The sequence below is a fragment of the Choristoneura fumiferana genome, chromosome 5 (genome assembly GCF_025370935.1).
Source record: "Choristoneura fumiferana chromosome 5, NRCan_CFum_1, whole genome shotgun sequence".
In the NCBI taxonomy this organism is placed as follows: Eukaryota; Metazoa; Arthropoda; class Insecta; order Lepidoptera; family Tortricidae; genus Choristoneura; species Choristoneura fumiferana.
This window is the reverse complement of record NC_133476.1, coordinates 22,341,437-22,366,192: the sequence shown is the minus strand read 5'-3', so window position 1 is coordinate 22,366,192 and position 24,756 is coordinate 22,341,437. Positions and strand designations below refer to the sequence as shown.

The following is a 24,756-nucleotide window of genomic DNA, read 5'->3' as shown; positions in this document are numbered from 1 at the left end:
ATTTCGCCGAAGTTAATTAGAGCATTACAGCCAATAAAAGATATTAATTAAGGAATATCGACGAGTACAGGCAAAATAAATATAAGTACTTCGAGACAAAATTACATATTTATATGGACTGGCAAAGAAAAATAGCCTGGCTGACTTTAGGTGCCTTCGAATTTCATTTTAACTTGAAATAAACATTAGGGCCATAAACAATATTATTAGTTTTACCGCATTATGAAGTCCGGTACGGAGGATATTGCATTGCATAAAAGCATAAACCGTCGAGCTTACACCTCGCATTCATTATTTAATCGGCTTTATCTCGCTGTTTGCGGGCAGTTAACGAACGCTTGCTGGTTTAATGCTGCCGCGCCCCGCGCCCCGTGCCCCGCGCCTGCGCATGTTACGACGATAATTATGTACCTATTAATGTGTTATAATATATCCACAGCATACGGGGTGCGAAAGGACGACTAGGAGACTGATTTTTAAAACACATTACCTGCTCGAAATTATCATCCGATGGTGAAAATTAAATCTCTAATTGACCGTGTTACATAAACGAAAATTGTATTAGGGTTGTAGTTTGAAGTAATATTTAGTAGTGTGATTTAAAAAAATTGCCTGCGCTGCGCTGCGTTTTCACACAAATATGTAGGTATTATAGTTAAAATTCTGTGCAATTATTAATATAAAATACAATATTATACACATATAATACAATACCTACTAATGACTCTTTATTGTGCACCAGACCAGACCACGGGTACATAGAGACAAACTTACAAGGTAAGCAATAGGCGGCGTTATCGCTCAAGAGCGATCTCTTCCAGGCAACTTTCTGATTACTGTATTGTTTTATATAATTGTTGTGTAAAGTTTAGTAGGCTAGGTACAGGTAGACATCGATTTAGAATACCCAACGAAGATTAGTTAATGGTGTCTCGGTCTGATTTAATACCTACCAAGGAACAAAATAGCACCTACCTACTCAAAACCTCCATGTCCTCCATTAGTTAATATTTAACGTGTTTCCTGTACATTTTCCCACTAAAAAATGCTGTTCCTAGCTCTCTGCGTCACAATGGATAATTTAAATAGATCGGTAAGTAAATTAAATACTTATTACGAGTAGCCAGTGTACCTACTCGCCGTGACGTAGCACGCGGCGATAATGTGCGTAAACACAGCGTAATTAATTACCTACCTATACACCAGCGAGCCGACCGATCTGCCCCCACAGCTGCTATTGATAAATAAACACCATTTACTAACCCTAAACACAATACCAGATGAAATAGATAAGATAAGAGTCCTTCTTTCCCAAACATACATACAATTTAAAAATCGTAAGGATAAAGGGTAGTATACTTTCTAGTTGGTACCAGATCAGGATCTGATGATGGAATCCTGGAGAAGTCAAAGGAACTCATAAAATATAAAAAAAAACACCTAACGTAGTGCTCTCAACGTTTTTTTTTAGAATCTCGTGCTCGAAAAGCGTCAGTTGGTTTTTTTTAATTTATTATTCTCAGTAGGTATTGATTTTATAAACTAATGGACGCCATATTTTATATATTTTTTAAAAAGCAAAGCAAATAGTAATTTTTTATTAGTTTTTTATTTGATATTTAGTGTATATTTTACTAAAAATTCTAAGAATTTTGAGAATTTTGAGATTCACGAAATCAGGCCGAATCTTGAAAAGAGTCTGAAAGGTAGGTAAGTGTAGATTAAATGTATAGGTAGGTATCACATAGGTTATTATAGAAGTTAAACGGAGTTTGAAGCTAAGCTTATACGGATAGGTATAGGTACAATTGTACATTGATACGTACCTATAGGTACCGGGAGCAATAAAGGCGCATACCGATTCGAAACATACAATCTTATGTAATTATTCTCTTCCCATTCAAAGATGAAAAAATGCAGCGTGATAGCGGGTGGGCGGCGGGCGGCGGGCATGCACCGCAGACTGCAGGCGCGAACACTCTTGCGGAACCCGCCTGCAAAACGGCGGCGCATCTGTGGAACCAACGCACAAATCACTCACCGAGAGACCCAAGCCCGTTAGCGTCTTATATGGGTGTTCAGTTGACATAGGGCATCCATGGCACACCCTTTCGATACACAAGAATACATTATCTTTTATTTTTAATTCAAAACTTGGCGTGCTTGGGCCATATTTGAGTGTGGCGAGCTTCCTCGAGACCTAGAGAAAAGCTCGCACTGTTGTGGTCCCACTATATTATAGTGACTATAACCTCCTCCTTTTTTGAAGTCTGTTAAACAACAACGTTGCGGTTAGCTCACTTATTTTGAGCTTCACTATACTTCCATAACTATAAATGCGTTTGACGCACATACATTTTGCATGAGATAATCTTATTAGTATCTACCAAACATTGTCTTACGCGGTGAACGCAGCGGCAAGCGCGTAGATTATCGGATACAAAAATAATGTGCGTCAAACGCAGCGTTTATCTCATAAAAAACAGAAGAGCGTGGAAGTCAACATTTTCGTTAGGCAACCCGAGAGTGAGAGAACCTAAGAATGTAATTATTACTGTTATTTCATTATTGTTACTTATAGCTATTGAATTAAATAAAGTTCTATGTATAGCCAACGTGTCTATGAACCTGTGGGGTTTCTGCTTGACCGGCGAGCCGGGGCCGGGGGCGTGCGACAACCGGTTCGTGCGCGGACGCAGCTAATGGCGGCGCGCGTGTGTGCGCTGCATTCCGGCACCGAGAGGCGGCCGCAGCCTCGTAAATCATCAAGACTCTTATCTAACCTTATAATTTACAGCTTCGATTCCTGGTTCAAATACAGTTCGATATCGACAGAAACACTTCTGCTTCAGCGTAGCAATAATAAACTGCTTATTAGCTCCTAGCTGTTGCACGCAGCTTTGTATGCGGACATTTAATTTACCACATTCCCATAGGAACTTTACATTTTTTTTTGATAAAATCTATCCTATGTCCTCTAGGATTTGAAACTACCTACCGACCTCCATACCAAATCCACTCCCACCACCTACTTGTTTTAGAGTGGAGAGTTAACAGACAGACAGACAGTTACATTTGCATTTATTATATTAAGTACTCAAGAGGTAAGAATTAGTAGGTACGAGTAAGTCCACGCCTACTTGTAGCTCGGCAAGCTTTTTCGATCGTGTCGCGAACCTGACCAAATCAGGCCTTTACAACGAAATTCGATTTACGAACTTCGCCTTGCCATTCCGCTCACGCTAATAGTATCTGTTTACCAGAAGTGTGAGAGAGACGATAGAATACGAACTTGGAATTGTGAATTTCGGAGTATAGCCACCAGACACAAATGAAATACTAGCCGAGCTACAAATAATCGTATGCGAACTTACTCGAACGTCTGGCACTAGTTAGGTGCAATACCCAGTGTCACGAGCAGGGGGAGGGGGGGAGTTATGTAATTATTACTACCTAATGCTGCAAGGAGTGAAAACAGGAAACTGTACTTCCATGAATAAGAAGTTAAATGTTTCATCAAAATTGTTAATTTAATTGAGAATGGGCTGAACTTGTAAATTGAATCTCTATGACATTAATTGGGAAGGGACACTCGGTTCCCGGCGGCGGCGGATAATTCGCTGCCGAGAAATTGATAACAATCTCCGGGAGTAAACTAATTAAAGCATGAATGGATCTCGGCGGGACTTCGCCCGCGCTGCGGCTGCGACGCACTACCGACCGACACACCGGTCGCAGCGGCGCGCCCGCGCCGGCTCCCACACCGCACGCTCGAAACAAATCTACATTAACACTAATTAATTGCATCATCCTAAGTTAATATTATAAGTGTAAAAATGTCTGTGTGGTTATTACTCTATCACGTTAAAAGGACTGCGTGAATTTTGTCACAATTGATATCTAGAATTACACATAAAACCAATAAAATCCTGAAATCTTAACCGTCAAGTATAGAGACATGAAATTTGGAACGTGCGTTCTTCACACAGTGAATGAAGATCACGATACGATGGGAGATATATTTTTGGAATTCCCACGGGAATGTAGTAACAACCTTGAATTTCAATTCAACAGCCAAACTTATTGAGTCACGCGATATTAATTTCCTTCGATATAATAAGATAATTTACAGCATTTTAATCAATTAGCCACAGCTCTCATTATCAATTCGCAAGGGTAGTTAGGAGGGAGCGCGCGGCGCCAGCCAGCGTCGAGTGCGAGCGATGCGCCCGCGCCGCGCCGGTGTCGGGTTGCCGCCGCCGCCGCCGCCGCCGCCGCCGCCGCCGCCGCCGCCGCCGACGCGCTGCCGAGCGTTTTGCTACGCCGCCGTCGCTCATGAACGACGACTTCTGTTTATACAGTTTTTCTCACAATATTTAGATAAACGGGTCACGCTGTTATTGCAGCGATGCATAATACCGTTAGCGGGTTATTTCACACCGACCTCACGTAAGAAAGAATAGAAGGTAGGTGCCTTATAGCACGATAGCACGTAGGTATGCGACGAGCAGGTCTATCGATTATCCCATTCGAAATCGGTTGAACGAGTTATTTGGTTACAACAACAATATCGCTGACATTTACGGTCACTTTTAACATTCTTTTGGCAAACAGGTTTAATAATGCTTGAGGCAATTATCTATATTAAGCTGGCATCCGGTTGTTAATGGATGTTTGCCTCCATCGTCGCCTTAGACAAAGACGAACATACACGAAGTAGCACGAAAGTTTACTGGCAGCTGACCGCTGCAGCTCCGGGCAGCCGATGGACAGGACCGATAGCGATGTTTGCTCTAGGTACTCCTAGCATCAGCTATCGACGCGTAATACCAAGAACTGAATCAAAAGGGCAACGACACTGATAGCGCTCGCATCTCTTACTACTGAGACAAGCCACTAGAACGACACAGAACTCGAATTTGCAATGATGACACGGAGTTACTGTAATTTTCGAATTTAATTCATTCTTTGTCAAATTTCATTGTTTCTTATTGTTATGATAAAAACGGGTAATAAAATGTATATGTATAAGATACCATAATGAAATGTAAAGTTCGAATAAAACCATCTACCTACTAGTAAGGGCCAGTGCAGACGGACTGCATTCCAACTGCACCGTAACCGCAACTGCTGACTAACCACACAAATACATTCAATCGCAGCCAGTGTGCAGTTGTGCCGACTGCAATGGAACTGCGCAATGGTAAATGTATGGGTAGTCGGCAATTGGCAGTTACGTTGCAGGTGGTTGCAGTTGGAAACTTGGAATGCGGTATGTCTGTAGGTACTGGCCTTTATGTAAAATCTGATTAAATATTACAACTAGCATTTCAATCATTATTGTCTATTGAGGAGCAAGTCGCAAGGCTTACAATTTGACTGTGGCTCGTCCTTCACACTGTTTGTTAGTAAAAAAAAATCTGAAGTCATCCATCAGTCATGTTATAAAAATATTAGAAACACTAAAAAGTCAGTCCACTACGTCAGTATCGTGTTTTAAAAATCTATCGTTCTGTAACAGTTTAAGTAGTAAAGGTAAAATTTTCTCATATGACTTACCCCGGAATCTACAGTTATCTCTTAGCGGGTAAGTAAGTAGCTCTAAGTGCGGAAGTAGGTGAGTAAACAGCCCACTTGGACTTAATCGAACACCGATCTATGCGGCCTGGACCATCGGAGTCTCGTGAACCTGATTCACGATCTGCATTGTGTGCCGCACTTCCTCAACGGCTGACCTCGATCCACTTGTTACATTTAAATCTAGAGTTTACATTATATTTGCCTAATATACCTAGTGCCATCCAAGAAGAAGAGGCGTGATTTTTTCAAAATTAGTCATTAATGTCATTGCAATAAGAACCACGGCACGCGCTATCGTGAATACTCTACCTATACTAGGTACTCTGATGCATCCAGCGCCGTAAGTGCTGGAGGTTGGAGTTGTGAAACTGAGAACAAGATGTCTGGAAGGCTTTGGTACGCCTATATAACATATATCGATGTACGCGAGTTAAATTGTATGGTAATGGATGTGGATGTGGAACGCTTTGTCGAGGTGTCTGCGCAGGCGTCTGTGAGCCCGCGTTGCGCAACGCGCGCGTATTCTGCTGACGCACGGCCCGGCCCGGGCGGGACGTGCTGCTTCGTAAAGCATCGTGCTTTCCAACGAGTGAATCATCGATTTCAACACGTGCATTTATACAATGGCATCTGCTCTTCTACCAAAACAACGATGCTTTTAGTTCCGCGCAAAATCGCGCCGTTTTTAGGGTTTCGTACCTACCTCAAAAGGAAAAACGGAAACCTTATTGGATCACTTTGCTGACCGTCTTTCTATACGTAAATTGCCGCAACAGTACGGTGCGAGCCCTACTTGTACTTGGCGGTTTTTTTTATTTATTAAGAATTTAGCTTTTGTGCCATTACTTAAGTATCTTCTCTGCTACATAAAGGAAGTAGAAACTAGCGATACCGTCTCAGATAAAGTAAGTGCACTTAAGTGGTTTTGTAAGTTTATTATCATAAATACCAGCAAGTTATCGCGGCCGCAGGCGGAGAGCGGGCGCCTCACGCCTCGCCGCTCGGCGCAGAATGTAAGTAGATGTCGTAATGGTCGAAAGCAGCAGAATTATCGGCGGCGTCGCGCCGGCGCCCGCGCACTCGCAGCCGCCGCGAGCCGCACAAAGAACGCTTCAGCTATTCGCGCCGGTGACGCGCCCGACTGCTCCGAATGAGGTCGCCAGATCGAAGCCACTTCAGATTCTACCAGCATCAGCACACATATACCTACATACCCTTACGAATTCGTACTTGATGTTCTAGACCAGTGTTTTTCAATCTGTGGGTCGCGACCCCGGGGAAAGAGGAGGTTGCAGTATCTTTAAAATACTGTCAGTGCTAGGTGTGTTGATATTTCAATGTAAGTGGAGGTGAGCAGGGGGTCGCCAAACTTTTCAAACCAAGGGGGCCGCGTCCTGAAAAAGTTTGAAAAACTCTGTTCTAGACTGTTCTAGACATACCAGCAGCGTGCTGCCATAAAAACCCGATTCCCACCGGGTTGCCTTCATTTTATAAGTGACGTCAGTGATTACAAGCAAGGCAAAGCTCGTGTATAGGTACTGCGACGTTTTGCACCTGAGTGAGCACACCTATAACTCGTGCTACTCGCAGTCTCGGTTGCCTGACGAAAATAATGCATATTCCAGAAACCCTGGACTACTACAGTAGGTCCTAATGTTCCCTGTGTCAATATCTGCTCATGTTGTACTTAGGTACGTCTTATCGTTTGAGAGCATCAGTTACATAAATTATTGTCATCTTGTCGAAGGTCGCGCTCGGCAGAAGCTTTATCAAATGAGCTGTCTCATTTGATGTAATCGCATCCTGTCGCGCGGCGGCGGCGGCGCGTGAGGAGCAGCGCGCGGCGCACGCATTCATATGGAAACTAAAACATCGCCATTGTCCTGTATCCACTATCCACAATGACCTAAGTAGCAGCGCACGGGGAACAATGGGGCGTTGTTTGGCAGCGCCGGCGCACAGCGCGTCCCTTGTGCGCGCGCTGCGGGTGCGGGGCACTCGGGGCAGGCTGCCTGCGCGTGGGGCGCTGCTTCCCGTGTCCGGTGTCGCCTTTGTTAGGTCTGTGGTTTGGACCCCGTTCGATAATCGACCTATTGTTATTACCAAGCATATGTTTTAGTATATTGTGTCTTAAGGACAGTAAATAAGGAATTATGAACGAGAGTCTATTAGAAGCCCGAAGTCGAAGACTGAGGGCTTTAATGAGTCGATGTTCGTAACTTTAGTACCACCCGTGCGACATGTATACAAAGTTTTTCATCGCATTTGTAATAGAAAAACTAATATTTTTACAAACATTGCCGATACCGCTGACTGCGCTCTTGGCTGCCTCCCCCTGCATGTGCCTGCCGATGCCGTGGCCGTGCGTGCGAAGGTCCTTCCCGCAGCAGCGCGCGCAGCACTATTAGTACGGGCAATGACTCGTTTACCGACCACGGGTTTCATGACAAGAACAGGTCGAGGGTTTTATTTGGGGGGTTGCAACCAAGGTAGCCTGCATGTTATACGACACTGTTTACGAGCAAGTGTGATGAAAAAATATAAGCAATACTAAACTATGGATTCGATTCTTCTCTTGTATTTGTAGACGTCTGCATTCAGCGAACGGTTATGCTGATTGTGCATCAGTATGGGTAGAAACTTTACCAATTATCATCAACTTTACAGTGAGTAGCCTTTGAGTTTGTCTTTTAAGACCCTGAGAATAATTTTGTTAAACAAGTGCTGGGCTTTTACTATTTGTTCGCGTAGAAATAGTAGGTATGTAGGTAAGGCGGTTGGTTGCCTTTAGTAGTAAACATGGTTGGAAATTATAATAGGTCTTAAATTGGGTAAGTGCACATGGATGGCCATGTCCAGCAGGCGGAAGGCGCGCAGCGTTGCGACACGACGCGCGGAGGCCGCGGCGCATCCTGTTCCGAATGCGAGTTGAGAAATTTATACTACATTCAGTGCATTATGCAATTCTCGCAACGAATCAGATGGACACTAGAGTGACCCTGATTTTGGAATTGGTGGTTTTTAGGGTTCCATACCCAAAGGGTAAAAACGGGATCCTATAACTAACTACACTAAGTCACCGCTGTCCGTCCGTCCGTCTGTCACCAGCAAGGCTACTACGAAACTCGAAAATCTAAGTTCGTATCATACCGTCCTTTTCGCTCTCGTATTAAATAATATAAGCGTCAGCGGGACGGTACGATACGAACTTCGTTTTTCGAGTTCCGTAGTAGCCCAGCAGGCTGTATCTCATGAACCGTGACAGCTAGACAGTTGAAATTTTCACAGATTATGTATTTCAGTTACCGCTATAAGAAAAAAAAAACTAAAAAAGAAGAAAATAAATATTAAAGGGGGGCTCCCATACAAAAAACGTTTTTTTTTTTGTTCAATGTTGTATAGATATGGATGGACCGTTCGTGAGTGAGTCCGACTCGCACTTGACCGGTTTTTATTTTCAGTGATGTCGAATTTAAAAAAATAAACTTTACTGAACGATATTCATTGTACGGGTAGGTACCTACCCGCTTAACACGACGCAAATAGTTGGGACTTGGACGGACCCAACCGGGTTAAGAAACATGTCAAAATGTATGAAACTGTCATCCATTGTTAATGTTTTTTTAAACAAAACAAAACAACAACAAAATATGTCGCACTATAAATTGTATGCAGGAAAACCATCTTCTTTGTACCAAGTTTGAGCAATTAATATTCTGCTCTTCTATGCGGGAGTATATCCCACATTGTAGATGTTAGCTTTTGTATCGAAGGCAACTGTGAGTGAAGCAGCGGGCGTCCTCGCGCACACAGCAGCGCGCAAGGCCGGATTCATTTAGCAAGTGCGCACAGTGCGCACGCGCAGGCCACGGCCAGTGGCATTGTTTCGCATACATGGGCTCTCGGAGCGAGCGCTCACTCCCCGCCCCGCAAGGCGAGTGCGGGCGCATTGACATTCCACAGCGGCCGCGACGGGCAGCAGGGGGGCGCACCTGCCCTGCACCACCATTCCAAGCCCGACGGATATAAGATCTAAGTGGTTTTGACAAGGTCTGACCTAAATTGTACCTGTCTATTATCCCTAAGAGGCTTATCCCCCATAAACATAAAATGCATGTTGAGGTTAGCTTATGTTGGTTAACGTTGTTATGCCTGTCATTTTGACGTTTGCCTTCGGCGGGCACAGACTAGGCTGACAATAATTTAGGTAGATAGGTAGGTATAGTATGACAGACAGGACTGCACTGCTATACTTTAAGTCAACTTAAGCCTACTTAGTTTATTTGGTAATGTAGAAGCAATAAAAATATTATTCTTTATTATTCCTACACCGTGTTTTTCTTGATTTACGTTAACATTAATAATTAATTGTTTGGTCAAACTCAAATCTAAAATAAATAAAATGAAATCGTACTTCTCATATAAATTCAGTCATAGCTCTGTAAATGTACCTAAATAAATTTAAAAATAAAAAGTCTCCGGCGTCAAGTCTTAAATGTGTCCAGGTGCCCAGGTTGTTTACAGTTCAAATCAATTCTTGAAAGTATAGCTCCATGATTGGCAATATGTCAAGGTTTGAAAAGACACAATAATAAGTATCAGTTTTTCCATTGTTCAATGTCAATGCTGGGAAAGGTAAAATTACAAGACTTAACATAATACAAACTTAATAAGAGAACAACACTTTTGTTCACCTCTTTGTGCTATATAAGTTTTTAAAACTTAAAAATAAAAAATAAATAAGAATAAATTACACTGTTTTTACTGCCATAAATAGGTATGTAATTAATTGTACCTACCTATCTTAATTTTTATTACCTATCTATTAAACAGTTAGAGTTAGCGGTCACTTTTCTCGTAGAAATTAACTTTATTTCACCTGACAAATGTTCCTTTACGGTTACGGAACAAAAGCAACACAGTGTATTTACTGTTTAACTGACTTAACTCAACGGTGAAAGTTACAGTAGTGTTGTATAGCGTTCAAAATTCGAATAGCCATTATGTGCGAGTTGTAACTCCAAGTCGAAGTGAGTTTTGTAGTGCCACTGCCACTGTGACCACTACGCTGATAACAGACTGGACTCGATAATTTACTGGTAGGTATATACTCGTAAGTATACCAAGGTAGTATTACCGGTCTACGTAATGTAAATCTGTGGTGCAATGTCGGAATTTAGTTTATTTCCCTGTCCTAAATGAACATGACCCAAAATGTTTTCTAAGATACAATTTGGAGCTTCGTTGAGTTAGGTTACTCCGTTGATAGATATAGGTAAAATAAAACTAAGAATTTTGAAAGCGGAAAATCTTTGAGGTGCTTCTTCTAAGTGTAGTTCAATTATGTAATAGTATGTAATTCCCAGTTTGGTCTGGCCGGGCCGTCGGCCGGAATGCCGCGGGGCCGCGCTCCAGCGCAGTTCCGCGAAACTTTCTCAAAACAAAGCGTCCGGAATGCGGCGCGCGCGCAGCGGCGTCCGGCGGCGCGGCAGCCGCGCACCGCTCGAGAGAAAGTTAACTTCCTACGTCTTCATCAATAGCCAGCCTCCACCCCATAACCCAACTATTTTGCTTTTAAGCCTCAACCTAACAAAGTTAAGTCAAGTAGGAATAAATGTCGCCATAAGAATTCTCTAACCTCGATTAAGCAAAAGAATGACTTCCGGCTAAAGGGAGCGCAACTGATTAAGCAGGAGTGGAGTGAACGATCTATAATGCCCTCGATCGGAACTTAAATGGGTCTTCGTTAGAGTAATTGACGGATCAAATAAAAAGTGGCATCTAATAAGGAAACGCGCTGCACAGGAAAGCGGTCGGAGTCTCGGCGTAGCTGTATACTAATTACCGTTTCCCGGAGCTCGAGTCCGGCAGAAGGGGATAAGCGCATTGCTCAACCGCGGCGGCGGTCCGGCAGCGCGGCCGGACGGCGCGCGGGAGGTCATCGCCGCCGGACCGACAAGTGAATGGGACGTGTGAGGAAAGTGTAGCGCGGGCACTTTCTCACGCGCCGCGCAAACACGCTCTCTATTTGCTGTTCCCCATTTTTTGAGAGCATTGCGCGCGAGAAGCATCCTGGGGTATATTCTGTTCTGGTACTTGTACTATTACTTATTCTGTGGTTCTGGTTCAAAGTTACAGCTCAATACACTACGGAATTTTAAAGCTAATAGGATAATTAATTAGATCACAGCGCACAGCGCAGCTTGCCTCCTGTTGGTACCTGTCTATCGAAACAAAAAGATATTGTCCCCGCTTGTTTTGTAGAGATAGATAACACAGAGTCCACAACGCCGTACCTATATGTGAGGAGCGGTCGTAACTTTCCGCCCAGTACGTGCTTAACCGCGTTAACTCAGAAAAAATCCTAAATAACGTAGGTAATGAGGCAGACGGCTGTCGTAGTCGTTTGAGTAGGAACTATAGAGGTAGTCAAATCACTTTAGGTATTGTATAATAATCTAGGTACTCGTGCTTTAGTGTGCTATTTGTAAGGCCACGCACGCGCGGCGGCCGCGAGCCGCGACGCATGTGAAGTGCCCCGGCCCCGGCCTACGTCAATGTGAAACGGAGGTTCATTTTCGTTTGTTCCTTTAGGTACTTTTTCCAGAATGTCTGTTCTCTATTTAAAGTGAAGTCGATAGAAGGGTACTTTTAATTCGACAGTTTTCATCCAAGAGGTATAAATGTTGATAAGTAGCAGTTAGGTACGGCTCTGTTCACACCGAAACGTAATGCTGCACATTTTATTCAGAGGATATACGTCACTCATTTCACGTATTCTCTCAATAAATAAGGTTGGTTTTGATTTAAAAAAAAAAACATTTTTCATACAAACTTTTTTGCTGACTGTACTTTTGTCGACTTTACTTGCATTGTCAACCAAACTACATTTGCATACCAAAAGTCAAGTCCATGTCATTAACCATTGAAGAGTTCCGGCCTGCGGAGACAATCCTGCTGGCTGGACTACCAGGACATCAAGTCACTACCAGATTATTGTATTGTCACGCAATTTACATTTAAGTATATGTCCAATTTCAAGTCAATCCGACTACTGCAAGTTGGTCGATTTGACTACAGACAACGAGGTAAAACTAAATAAAAGCTTGTATAAAATAAAATACACCATCGTGTCTCTGTGTGACCTTACCCCTAGTTACAATACTTACAATATAAATATCATTGAGCTATGTACCTACCTAGGTTCAGTCAAAAGAAATCACCGTGAATCATTCAGAAACTAGCGCTGCAAATGTCATTCAAGATACTAAGTACCTATACCTACTACAACTGCCGGATTCAATGTGAGATATGATAAATGTAGCCTTTGTGGTAATATTGTGTTGTGATACAAGACTTTTTCTGAATGCAGATGCCGAGCTTTTTTGTTATCTTGTCTGATACTTATCTTCTAAACATTCTTCAGTTGAGGGGGCTAGTGGGGCTAAATCACGCATCTCTAGGGAACCATTTCATAATCAATCTCACATTGAATCCGGCAGTTGTAGTAGGTACTTAGTATCTTGAATGACATTTGCAGCACTAGTTTGTGAATGATTCACGGTGATTTTTTTTGACTGAGCCTAGGTAGGTACTATCAGTCTCAGACAGTCAACTTCATAGAAGTTCGGTGGAAGTACTCCCATGCAGTACAGTTAACAGACATGGTAAGTTAACAGACGCAAACATTACGCGGTGCGGGATACAATTCGCCCGAGGCACCCGCGAGCCGCGCCACGTGACCACTCGCGGCAACAGCACGTTGTTGTGGCATAGCATATAATCTGAGGTACCTACGAATTGGCATCTGCCTTTGTAGTCGCTGGTCATTTGCGGTCGCCCGCTCCCCACTCACGCGCCGATTCACACCGATGTTACGTCGAAATGTTTTATTAATACGCGTGTAAGTAACTCCGCACAATGGCAGTAGCCCGTATGAGATCATAAATTGATGTATTGTTTGCGAATTACTTTCTTCACATTACAACAGGATGACCTCTTCCGCTTGAAGAATTTATGGCGTTGTATCATATAATGGATGCAGCGGGAAGCGGGGAGCGGGGAGGGGGGAGCGGGGAGCGGCGCGCGAACAAAAGATATAAACGAGCGCGTGCACACGCCGCTGCTGGGGGTTATTATAGATGTAGCTAGACAAGGATACAAGTCATTTTGGGTCGATTAATTGGCTCAACGCGATATAGATAGACAGAGTCCAAATCTGCAGGTGTTCTAATTTTTCCCATCATCGGATATAATATGCAGCTGTGTCTGACGCGCGGGCGTTTGCGATCGCATAAGTATTTTCTACCTTCATTTAATAGGTTCGTTTGATTGAACGAAGCGGTTAAAGAAATTGTGACTTGGAGCGCATCAGACAATTATAGCGTCAGATGGGGCGATCTGTTGTGATAATGATCGGTCGATTACTGAAAAAAAAACATCAGGGAAATAATAAAAGTGTGGCGCAGATCTGCTCTGGCGCATCTGAGACGGCAGAAAATAAAACAAAATCAATATTTTTCTTAATATTTATTAGATTCAGTTCAACAGCCAATCGATCGGGGCAAGATTCACCAACGACATCAAAAGTTACCCATCGGGGGATGGACACTCAATTTAATATTTACAAACGAACATCTACGACGGCCTCCCGCGGGGGGCGCGTCGACGTACACTATCAATATCATACAACATCTAATCGTAATCGTTAACAAAAATACAAAAATAATACTGTAGAATAGAATAAATATCGAGTACAGCAGTACGTTAACATCGAAGCCGGGTGTCGGGCGCGCTCAGCAGACGGTCTCCATGGGAGGCTTGGCGTCCGGCGGTGGCGCGGGCGCGGGCGCGGGCGCGGGCGCCTGCGTCGTGTTGGTGAGCGACTCGCCGCACGAGGGCAGGTGCGTGGACGAGTGCGTGGCGCGCGCGCGGCTCGGGCGCGGCGCGGGCGCGGCGCGGCAGCAGGCGGCCGCGCGGCAGCAGGCGGCGGCGCGCGCCAGCCGCGAGCGCAGCGCCGCCCAGGCCGCCGGCTGCGCGCCCACCACCAGGAAGATCAGCACGCCCTGCAGCGCGTTCAGCAGGTCCGTCCCGTACCACACGTACTCGGGCCCGCCGGCCGCCCACGACACCACGTCCGCGCCCCACGTCACGCCCATCACCACCACCAGCTTCGCGCACACGCGCCCCAGCGCCGCCCTAACAATAGCAACACAACGCCGCTTAGTAAAACATCGAACATTTCATGTGATATGAGATATGAGGCAGCCGGGGGAAATGCAAATATTTGACTGACAACAGTAACAAATAAAGTTAAAAGAATTATAGGTACCTATCTCTCTGTGTCAGTTAGGTGAAACTATAGGGGAAAGCGTATTTTCACAGGGGTGGGGGAACTGTGTTCATCGTACATAGTTAGAAGCGCCAATTAAATATTTAGGAGTATGTAGGTAATAATAGTGCACCCTTACGTGCACACTTATATGTATATTCTCATAATTTAACGTAAGAAAGAAACAGCTACAATATTGCAAGAAAAGAAAGTAGTGTGGCGAAGCACTCACCGCTCGGAGGTAGACTTGACCTCGTCGCGGCGCCAGAGGCCGCACGTGAGCTGGCGCGTGGTGGACACGAACAGCGCCAGGTTGACCAGCAGCAGCACGCCCACGGGCCCGAAGAAGTACACCAGGATCTCGGCGTCGCCGTAGAACCAGCAGCGCTGCACGGCGAAGCGCGGCCGCAGCAGCGCGGGCCCCTCGGGCGGCGCGGGCAGCGCGTCCAGCGCCGCGGCCGTGCCCGCCACCAGCAGCGGCCCGCCCCACGCGTACACTGTGTACACCCGCAGCCGCCACCGCTCCTGCCCGCGCTCCAGGCTCGTCGGACGGAAGTCCCTGCGGCACACGCACACGACACCTCATACCACTGCTACCTACTACTACTTATTATGTACATGTAATTCATTTATCGCTATCGCGCTGTGTCCTTCCCCGGGACACAAACTATTTGTATACCGAATTTCGTCTAAATCGGTTCATGCGGTTTAGATGTGGTGAGGTAACAAACGAACAGACTTACAAACTTTCGCATTTATAATATTACTGGGATCATTGGTCATCCAATATTTTTAAGGATTTCATATTGTGTACGGAATCTTCCAAGTTTATGTTATATTTTATACCTTAGGCTATTTATTTACTCTTAAACTACTAATAATTCTCAAGCAATCTTAGCCGCTATAATTTTCCTTGTAAATTTGATATACCTATTTACTACCATTTTGGTTTTTTTTTTAAATTTTCCACCCAACAGTAGATTTTAGAGGAGGGGCGACGCTCGATTTTAATGAAAATTTCCACTTTAAGGTTGAATATTTCGCAAACAGATCACTGGATAGAATTTTTTTATAACAAAAAATAGAACCGACTACAAAAAACCATGAAAATAATTTTCTACCAGTCTGAAGTCGGTGCCTCAGCACGAGCCAGCAGGAGTGGACCTAAGTATAATCGTCTACCTCGCCTACAACTATGCGAGTAGGTAGGTATATTGGGCTTCAATCACTCCAGCTGGCTCGTGCTGCGTGCTGAGGCACCGACTTCAGACTGGTAGAAAATTATTTTCATGGTTTTTTGTAGTCGGTTCTATTTTTTGTTAAGTATAACACGCTTTTTACTGTTCAAGATCTAAGATACAATAGTTCAATGTCAACTGCTCGTTCCCCCGATTTCCTTAGGATCCAATCATCAGATACTGATTTGCTGCTTATGGGACCTAATGAGGGCTATCGTTTTTTGTCTCACTAGATGGCGCACTATTGCGTGAGGTTTTTAAGTATAGCTTTCAAAGTCTGTTATTACGGGCGTGAAAACAAAGTTTAGATTAAAATCATATTTAATAACCTTAAAACCGTACCATAATAATATCGGGCATGCCACAGTGTTGCATAGTCCCCGGTTTATTCGGAAAAAAGGGAGGACAAAGGTTTCCGAAAGACAAAACTGTCTCGAAAACAGACATTCATTGCCCCGGAACGCATATTTGCCATAATTAATTTCAGATATTGCAAAATATTCACAAGTAATTATAAATGTTAAGACAAGTAATTGTAAAAAACTATGAGATTTGACATTTCGGAGACCTCACGCTACACTAGCGCCTCTAGTGGCGAATTCATACACGATAGCCCTAGACGAATGAAAAAAAAAATTTCAAATCGGTTCTGAATAAATGACGGAATTCTGAGGTAACAAACATAAAAAAACACAACCGAATTGATAACCTTCTTTTTTTGAAGTCGGTTAAAAATTGTCTCAGCAACCCCCCAATAGTTTTAATAGACCTATATCCAACGATAAGTACCCCACACTGTACTCAGGGTATCGAGAAAAAAATATATATATTATATTTGTTGGAAAGTGATTTTTAGACTGTTCTATGTTTTCACCAAAAACCCTTCATATCTCGCAAAATATTGATCCTATGAGTATGTGTATTATAGTCTCATTCGATTCAGCGCCAAAAAAAATACATAGAAAATGACACCTCACTTGCCTAGTTTGTAAAATTTGCATTTTTTTAAACGTTGGCCCCTGACCATACCCCCTGGGAGGCGGTAGGACGCCTAAATTTTGATAGGACTCGGCAGATCCTCATTTCTAGTGCCAAGATAAAAGTTATAAACAAAGTTTCATTGATGTACATGTTTTGCCGCCAAACCGTCGTATTACCTAAGTCCTATTTTACCTGTGGTATGATCGACTAATATACTTTGTAGACGTACTGCAATTAGTGCTTTGAAACGACATTCCAATAATACATTTTAAGTTTAACATTGAATAGGTACCTACCAGATCATATGAATTTTTTGATATTAGGTATTCGAAGAGCAATGTATTGTGTTGCGTACTATAATTTGACACAAGTACCTACCTATCACAGACTACCTATTATAAGTAAATGTGAAAGTGTGTGTGTTTGTATGTTTGTCCGTCTTTCACCTCGAAACTGAGCGACGGATCGACGTGATTTTTGGCATAGAGATAGTTTATGGGCCAGAGCACGCCAGAGTGACATAGGCTACTTTTTATCCCGGAACATTGCACAGTTCCCCAGGGAACAGCGCGCGATAACGGAATCCCACGCGGACCTTATATATATTACGTTTCTGCGAACGGTGGTGCTCACTCACCTGAAAGTCCACCAAATGTTGAAGCACATCGTGTTCAGCCAAAAGAACGCCGCCAGGAACAGGAAATGCATGCACACCGCTGCACACAGAAAACGGCACATTAGTGGATGAACCGACCAGGAGCGAACAGTAGCCGCAGCCGGGGAGGGGGGACACTTACCAAGCGCGCGGCACAGCGGCGCCGGCACCTGGTCACCTGCCAGCTGCGTGGCCGCCAGCAACACGTCGGCCAGCATCAGCGCCGCCACGTACTGCGTCTGGCAGCGCCAGTGCAGCGCGTGGTGCGCCGCCGGCAGCGCGCAGCCCGCCGCCAGCGTCGCCGCCAGGAACAGCGCGCCCACCGCCAGCCCACGCCGTACAGCACGTGCCGCGGGGAGCGCGCCGCCCCGCCCGCCCCGCCCCCGCCCCCGCGCACGTCAGCACGCGCGCGCCCGCCGCGCCGTCCGCCACCGCCACCGCCTCCGCGCACCACGCGCCGCCGGCCAGCAGCGCGCCGTCCGCCAGCCGCACCGAGCCGTTGCCCTCCAGCCGCGCGCCCGCCAGCGCGCCCGCCACCGCGTACTGCGTGCCCGCGCACAGCGGCCAGCCCACGCCCAGCGCCGGCGCGCCCTCGCCGGCCTCCGCCGCCAGCGCGCGCAGCTCGGCCAGCGCGGCGGCGGCGCGCTCGGCGTCCGGCACGCAGCGCGCGCCGTCGTACGCGGCGCCCTCCGCGCAGCACTTGGAAGGCGGTCGCTCGTCGTCCTCGAGGCACACGAGCGCGGCGGCCACGTCGGCGCAATAGCGCGCCGGCGGCAGCGCGCGCGCCGCGCTCCGCAGCAGCAGCGAGCCGTTGTTGGCGAGTAGCGCGTACGACGCCGCGTGCTCCGGCAGCACGCGAAGGTCGGCGCACGCGGGCAGCGCGGCGTGCTCGGCGCGCCAGTGCAGCGGCAGCCGCCCGCGCTCCAGGTAGGCGTTGCGCGCCGGCGCGTACACGAGCGGCGTCCAGGCGCGCGCGGCGTCCTCCCGGCAGGCGGCGGCGGCGGCGGCGCGCGTCAGCACGGCGGCACGCAGCGCGTCCGGCGCCAGCGCGTGTCCGGACGCGCAGCAGCGCGGCACGCCCAGCGGCGCGGGCCTCACGCCGGCGCCGCCGCACGTCGCCAGCACGCCGGCCAGCACCGCCACGCGCCAGCCCAGCATGGCGCCGCTCACCGAAGGACCGAGTCGCGAACGCATCGTCCTCTCCGCGAGAACGGGCTCATTATCCTCCGCCGCAACACTATCGTCGCGACCACACTAATATTTCACTGTCACAATATTATATCAATCCAGGGTAGGGCACGAGTATATTCGCGAGTCGATGTCGGTGAACTAGCATAATTGCTTCGTCGATCGCGAAAATCAGCACGTGCTATCGAGCTTCGACCGGCTGCGACGCGTGCTCTCGCCTCGGGAGCCACACTGTCACTGACTGACTTGACTTGGCTGGCGCGGCGCGGCGCTCCGCGGCTCCGGCCCCGCTCGGGCGGCGCGCGGCGGAGCGCTCGCCACTCGCGGCTCCTCCCCCTGACCGCACGAGGCGAGTCATAAACTCAAAAAAAAAACACATCAAGTCGACATTTTCTTTACGCTCAAAATGCTAGATTTGTAAACTTTGTAAATTATGTAGGACTCCGTTCGCGTATATTGCATTTATCGCTATCCCGCGGGAGCTATGCAATTTTCAGGGATAAAAACTATCCTATGTCCTTCCCGGGGCCTCCAGGGGGGCCTTTAAGTAATACTCGCTACCCAACAAACTCTCGTTGCCTAGAAAGCAATTGTTTACAACAAACAACAACAAATAATTGTTTGTGTACCTATTGTATGTTATTTATTTAATGTGTTTTGTTGCAATAAATGTTTTTCTTTCTTTCTTTTTAGTAGGTATGGGCAGTATGGCGATCCAGGTGTTCAATAAATGACGAAGATCCGGGTGTTCAAAATCTGCCAATTAAAGAACTAAAACACAACCTACTTAGATGGCTAAGGGACAATGTTTCTACTCAGTTAAGGAATTATGGAGTAAGTACAAGAAAGACTAGATATTAGATTTAAGATACCTAATAAATGTTCATAAAACTCTATAATATATACGTATTAGTATACTTAGTGGTAACAATTGTATAATGCGTGGTAAATAGTAGTTTATGCAACTGTTACGTAATAAGGGTCCTTAAAACACGAGTGTAGTTTCATAAAAGGACCACAAGAGAGTTTTAAGGCCGGCCTAATTACGTACAGTTGCATACAATACTTTATAATATATTAGATCCTCTATCATGCGTTCACGAACTTTGAGTATGTATGTAGAACTATAGATTGCAACCAGAACTATAATGTATGCCCCATGAGCTCCTGCGCCAGAAGATGCAGCCCCGCCACCGCTCCGGTGAGGTAGGTAATGTTCATTACGTACGATATCGACTCCGGTATCGTAATGATCATTACGATATCGATTTCGGTGTCGTAATGAACATTACGATACTGCTGTGTTCATAATAGAGTCCAATGTTGTAATGCTGGTCATTATCTATGGTTTTTGAACGCATAAAGGAGCGGCCCTACCTGCTTAAAAATCGTATGCGCACCGTTTTTTTTTTGCATGCTTTCCACTAGTTTCCACACCGCTACTTAAAATGCGCAAACGGTGCAGAATCGCAGTGACGTGCCGTAAACATCACGACTTTTGTTCGGTAAAGTCCTGACGTTTACAGCACGTCACTGCGTTTCCGTATTTTAAGCAGTGGTGTAAAGAGCATGCGATAAAAACGGTGCGCATACGATGCGTCACTGCGATTCCGTACCCTTAGTGTAAGTTTTCGGTTACAAAATACGTCTCGATCGCGTTCGCGTTATAATTTAAATTTATATGGAAACACGAACAGTGCCTCTAGCGGAACGTTTGCGATGTTCGGGTTTCTATACAAATTGAGAACGCGAACGCGATCGAGACGTATTTTGTAACCGAAAACTTACACTAGGGGCACCGTACCGTCACCGTTTTTTAAGCAGTGGGTGGCAGCGGTGTGGCCGCTCCTTAATGGACGATTTACTATACATATGGGTGTAGATAACATTATATTTGAAGTCGAGATAATGTTTTTGGCACATTTGACTATTGTTTATTTATTCAGAATTGTTATTGATAGGATTGTTATTAATTTATGAGATTTAATATTAATCGGTGTTTATTATCTGTTATGTTATATTATGTGTTCTTGTTTGACATTATATTGGTATTTTCTAATTCGGGAATATTATTGAATAAATTATTATAAATCTATTAATTTATTAAATAGACTATTGCACGTCTCTCCGAGACAGGACTTGCTGTACTGTTAACTAAATAATATATACTTATTTAACATCTACATATGCAATAACTCGTGACCATGCAATAAATATTTTGAATTTGAAACTATCTGTACAACACACAAAATCACGCTTGTATTCCCAAATGGGGCGTAGCCAGGCAGAGCACACGAAGCGTACCGCTTCAGAGCCACTTTTAGCAGTTTTAGGTTCTACTAAACTACGTATCTACCGAATTACATCTAAATCGGTTGAACGGTTTAGACGTGATTGAGTAACAAACATCCAAACATCTTCATAAATTTTCACATTTATAATATTAGTAGGATTAGTTATTAACTTAGATATAAATAAGTTTTTGGTAAAAAAAACATTTATAATACAAGCTTTTTCTGCTGACTGTACTTATATTTTGTCACCCAAACTATATTTACATACCAAATTTCAAGTTGATGCCCTTAACCGCTGAAGAGTTCCTTTCTGTGGAGACGAACGATCCTGGCTGGACTACCTACCTACCAGGATGTCACTACCAGATTGTTGAATTATCACGTAGGTAATTCACATAGATAATTAAGTATACCAATATTTCAAATCCATCCAACTACTGGAAGTTGGTCGAATTTAACTTGCAAGATTTGACTACAGACAGACAGACAGGCAAACAACGGGACAGGTGAAACTAAATAAAAGCTTGTAATTTAAACTGCTCTGGTTCTGTTGTGGTGGCCTAGGTGGGTTGACCTATTGCCTCTCAAGGGAAGGTCGTGGTCTCAATCGGAGCCCAGTTTCGCACCTCTGAGTTTTTCGGCATATATGTATTTGTATATACGTCCCATGCTGGGCAGGCCTTTGTAGTTCCCAACTTCTGGGCACAGGTTTTCTCTCAGAAATGTAGACTCAGGGCCACCAGTTCCCTGTACTCGCTTATCGCTTACTATTTCTGGTGTAGGTACAATAAAGAGTCATTGTATTGTAGGTATTGTATTTGCAAACTTACCCTATATCGCGGGGCAATTCAACAAATATATTTTTTTAAGTACCTAATCTGTTTATACATGACGGACTTCTGAGATCACAAACAAAAAATAAGGGAAAAAATATATAAATCGAATAGATCTCCTTTATGAAGTTGGTAAAAACACTTATTATTAGGTGCCTATAATACGTTACGTGCAGCGAAATTAACCGGCGTGCAATCGCTACGTCATTATAGTACTCGTAATATCAAAAATATTGATTTTTTTTCCAAACTCATCAACATAATTGCGTTTGAAATTAACCATAATGATTCATGATTAACTTCGTGAGGAAAGCTGCACAAACTCACCCGCAAATCAAAATTCAACAACTTTATTACCGAACTGTCCACTGTGGACTCTCTTCACACAAAATGTCGTACGAGTATGACGTCAGATTGCCTGCCAAGGAATATTCATTACACTTACTGTATGGCTCTCGGTGATCGACTAACGATTATGAAGAACCCTAAAAAATCTCAAATATTTTATTGTATAACAACGCATAACATTGCTCGAACTTGTGGCAATTGCTTGAAACTGGCCAAGAGCGTGTCGGACACGCCCAAAATAGGATTCCGTAGCCGTTACGAAAATCAAGTAACATGTTTCTAAGATTTTTTTATTTTACGGAATCTTCCAAGTTTAGGTATATTTTATACCGTAGGCTGCCTGCCATGTAGGCTGCTTATACCTACAGAGCGACTCATTTAGATCGGTCAGTATGGGAAAGTATGAAACTATAAGACATACGAAGATCTGTTCTTAGGAACCATATCATCGATTTTAGTAACAAGAAAAACTGCATTCATACATCTAAAAAGAACACTTGGTATTCAGTTCGGGAATCGAATCCAGTCGTTTTGAAAAATGAAACCTACATTATTTCTATTTGGATAATATCGGTAGTGTAGGTCATAAGCAATAAATGTTAAACTACTGTTTGTTGTACTAATAATGTTAAACTATGAAACACGGTATCTATGTACAATGAAAAAACTGCAGGTAAGAGATTATCTACTCATTACCACGCACTACTTACACACACACACTCATTAATAATCACTTGTGTATTATACATATACAATAATATACATGGAGTTAAATATCGTACTTCATAAAAAAGTATCTACCGATTGTGACAGATATGGGCCCAGCACGCACGTCGTCAATGTGAAGTTCAGCTATCCGGCACCAGATGGCGCTTCTTAAGGTATGGCGTTCAAAATGCATTTTGTCGTCAAATAGTTTAAAATTTTCGTCCGGATTATGGATTATATAGGGAAGGACAACAATATCTTACGGGAAGAAACTTGCAAGTGTCCAGCTTTAAGCGATAAATAACAAATTCAAATCCCTCCAGTAATTTTTTGAGGTAGCAAGAGTACCTGTCGGTATTCTGAAATAACTAATGTGAGGAAACGTGGATGGTGATTTATATTCGCGGTCTGTTAAAAAAGTTATTGAGTGATTTTACTGGGTGATTTTGTCATTATAAAGCTTTCTATAAAATGCCATGCAACCAATTGCTACTGTAGCGCTGTGTTTAACACGTTTTGACAGACACTTGCATACAGTGAGATTGTTCTCCTTCCCTTTATAATTATTCTATAAGTCCAGAATTTTATTCATGCAAGTAAATAGGTTCAACCCAGCGACATCTTTTGACGCTTCGACGAAATAGTGCGTTAATGTAATCAGAATGTCAGCACTTTTCACATTTACAGCGCCATCTGTGATCGTTGCGATGTCAATTATTTCGTAACTTCTCCAGTAGATGGCGCTGAATTGACACCGTACTGTGCGTGCAGTACAATGAAGGCAATGATCTGCGCTATCATAATCAAATCATGTCAATCATTCTGGTCAGAGTGACGAAAGGATTACCGTGTAACCCTCTCGGTCTCGGACCTAACGAACAAAGAGTCAATCAAAATTAATAGAATCATAATCTATTACCAATTAATTGACCTATTGGCTTGACTGTGAAAGATTGTTTGTTACGCCTTATAAAATCCCACCGTTCGAATTTTAGGCTGCATTCCCATCAGAGATGTGCGGTGCGAGGAATGTGTTTGTCATGAACCAATAGAAACGCTTTATTTACCTTTCCTCTTTCCGCAGAGCTGTTTCCGCTCGAGATGACCCGAGCGAGGAAACGAAAGGTAAAGGAAGCGTTCCTATTGGTTCATGACAAACACATTCCTCGCAACACATCCCTGGTCCTGGCACATCTCGGGTGGGAACGGAGCAACTTACTATTTGATAATTATTAATTATTCATTTCAGCTTGATACCTGGACAGCTCGTAGCCTAGACAGAACAGACAGACATACAGACCTAAGGGTTCCATTTTTGTCAACGGAGTAAAGAACCTTGAAAAACAATAAGGATAGGTAATCGTCAAAATGGTATTTTGATCAACCAATACAATGCAACTAATCAATTGACTTTCTTTACACTTTGAGTTACATTATTGTAGTTTTAGTACCTACGGAACCCTAATTTACGGAATGTATAACCTATGGCACTATAATGTACTATAACTGTGTGTAATGTATGTAGCCTATGGAACTTTGGAATAATTTAGCATTTTTAGTGTAAGAATTTTTAAAATTGGTCCATTAGTTTTTGAGTTAA

General features: G+C 44.2%; 1 protein-coding gene and 1 long non-coding RNA gene across 2 annotated transcripts; one reads left to right on the top strand and one right to left on the bottom strand.

Moving 5' to 3' along the window:
• Positions 1-14,094: 14,094 nt before the first annotated feature.
• LOC141428437 (probable G-protein coupled receptor Mth-like 1) lies at positions 14,095-19,278 on the bottom strand. The gene is given in 6 exon segments (XM_074088444.1): positions 14,095-14,778; positions 15,144-15,470; positions 17,768-17,846; positions 17,928-18,119; positions 18,122-18,154; positions 18,157-19,278. Coding segments are annotated over 6 exon segments (1,857 nt in total). The 5' UTR covers positions 18,980-19,278; the 3' UTR covers positions 14,095-14,375.
• Positions 19,279-19,500: 222 nt separating this feature from the next.
• LOC141428438 (uncharacterized) lies at positions 19,501-24,697 on the top strand. The gene is made up of 3 exons (XR_012451424.1): positions 19,501-19,807; positions 23,262-23,329; positions 24,406-24,697. It is a non-coding gene; the product is annotated as an uncharacterized lncRNA (long non-coding RNA).
• Positions 24,698-24,756: the final 59 nt, after the last annotated feature.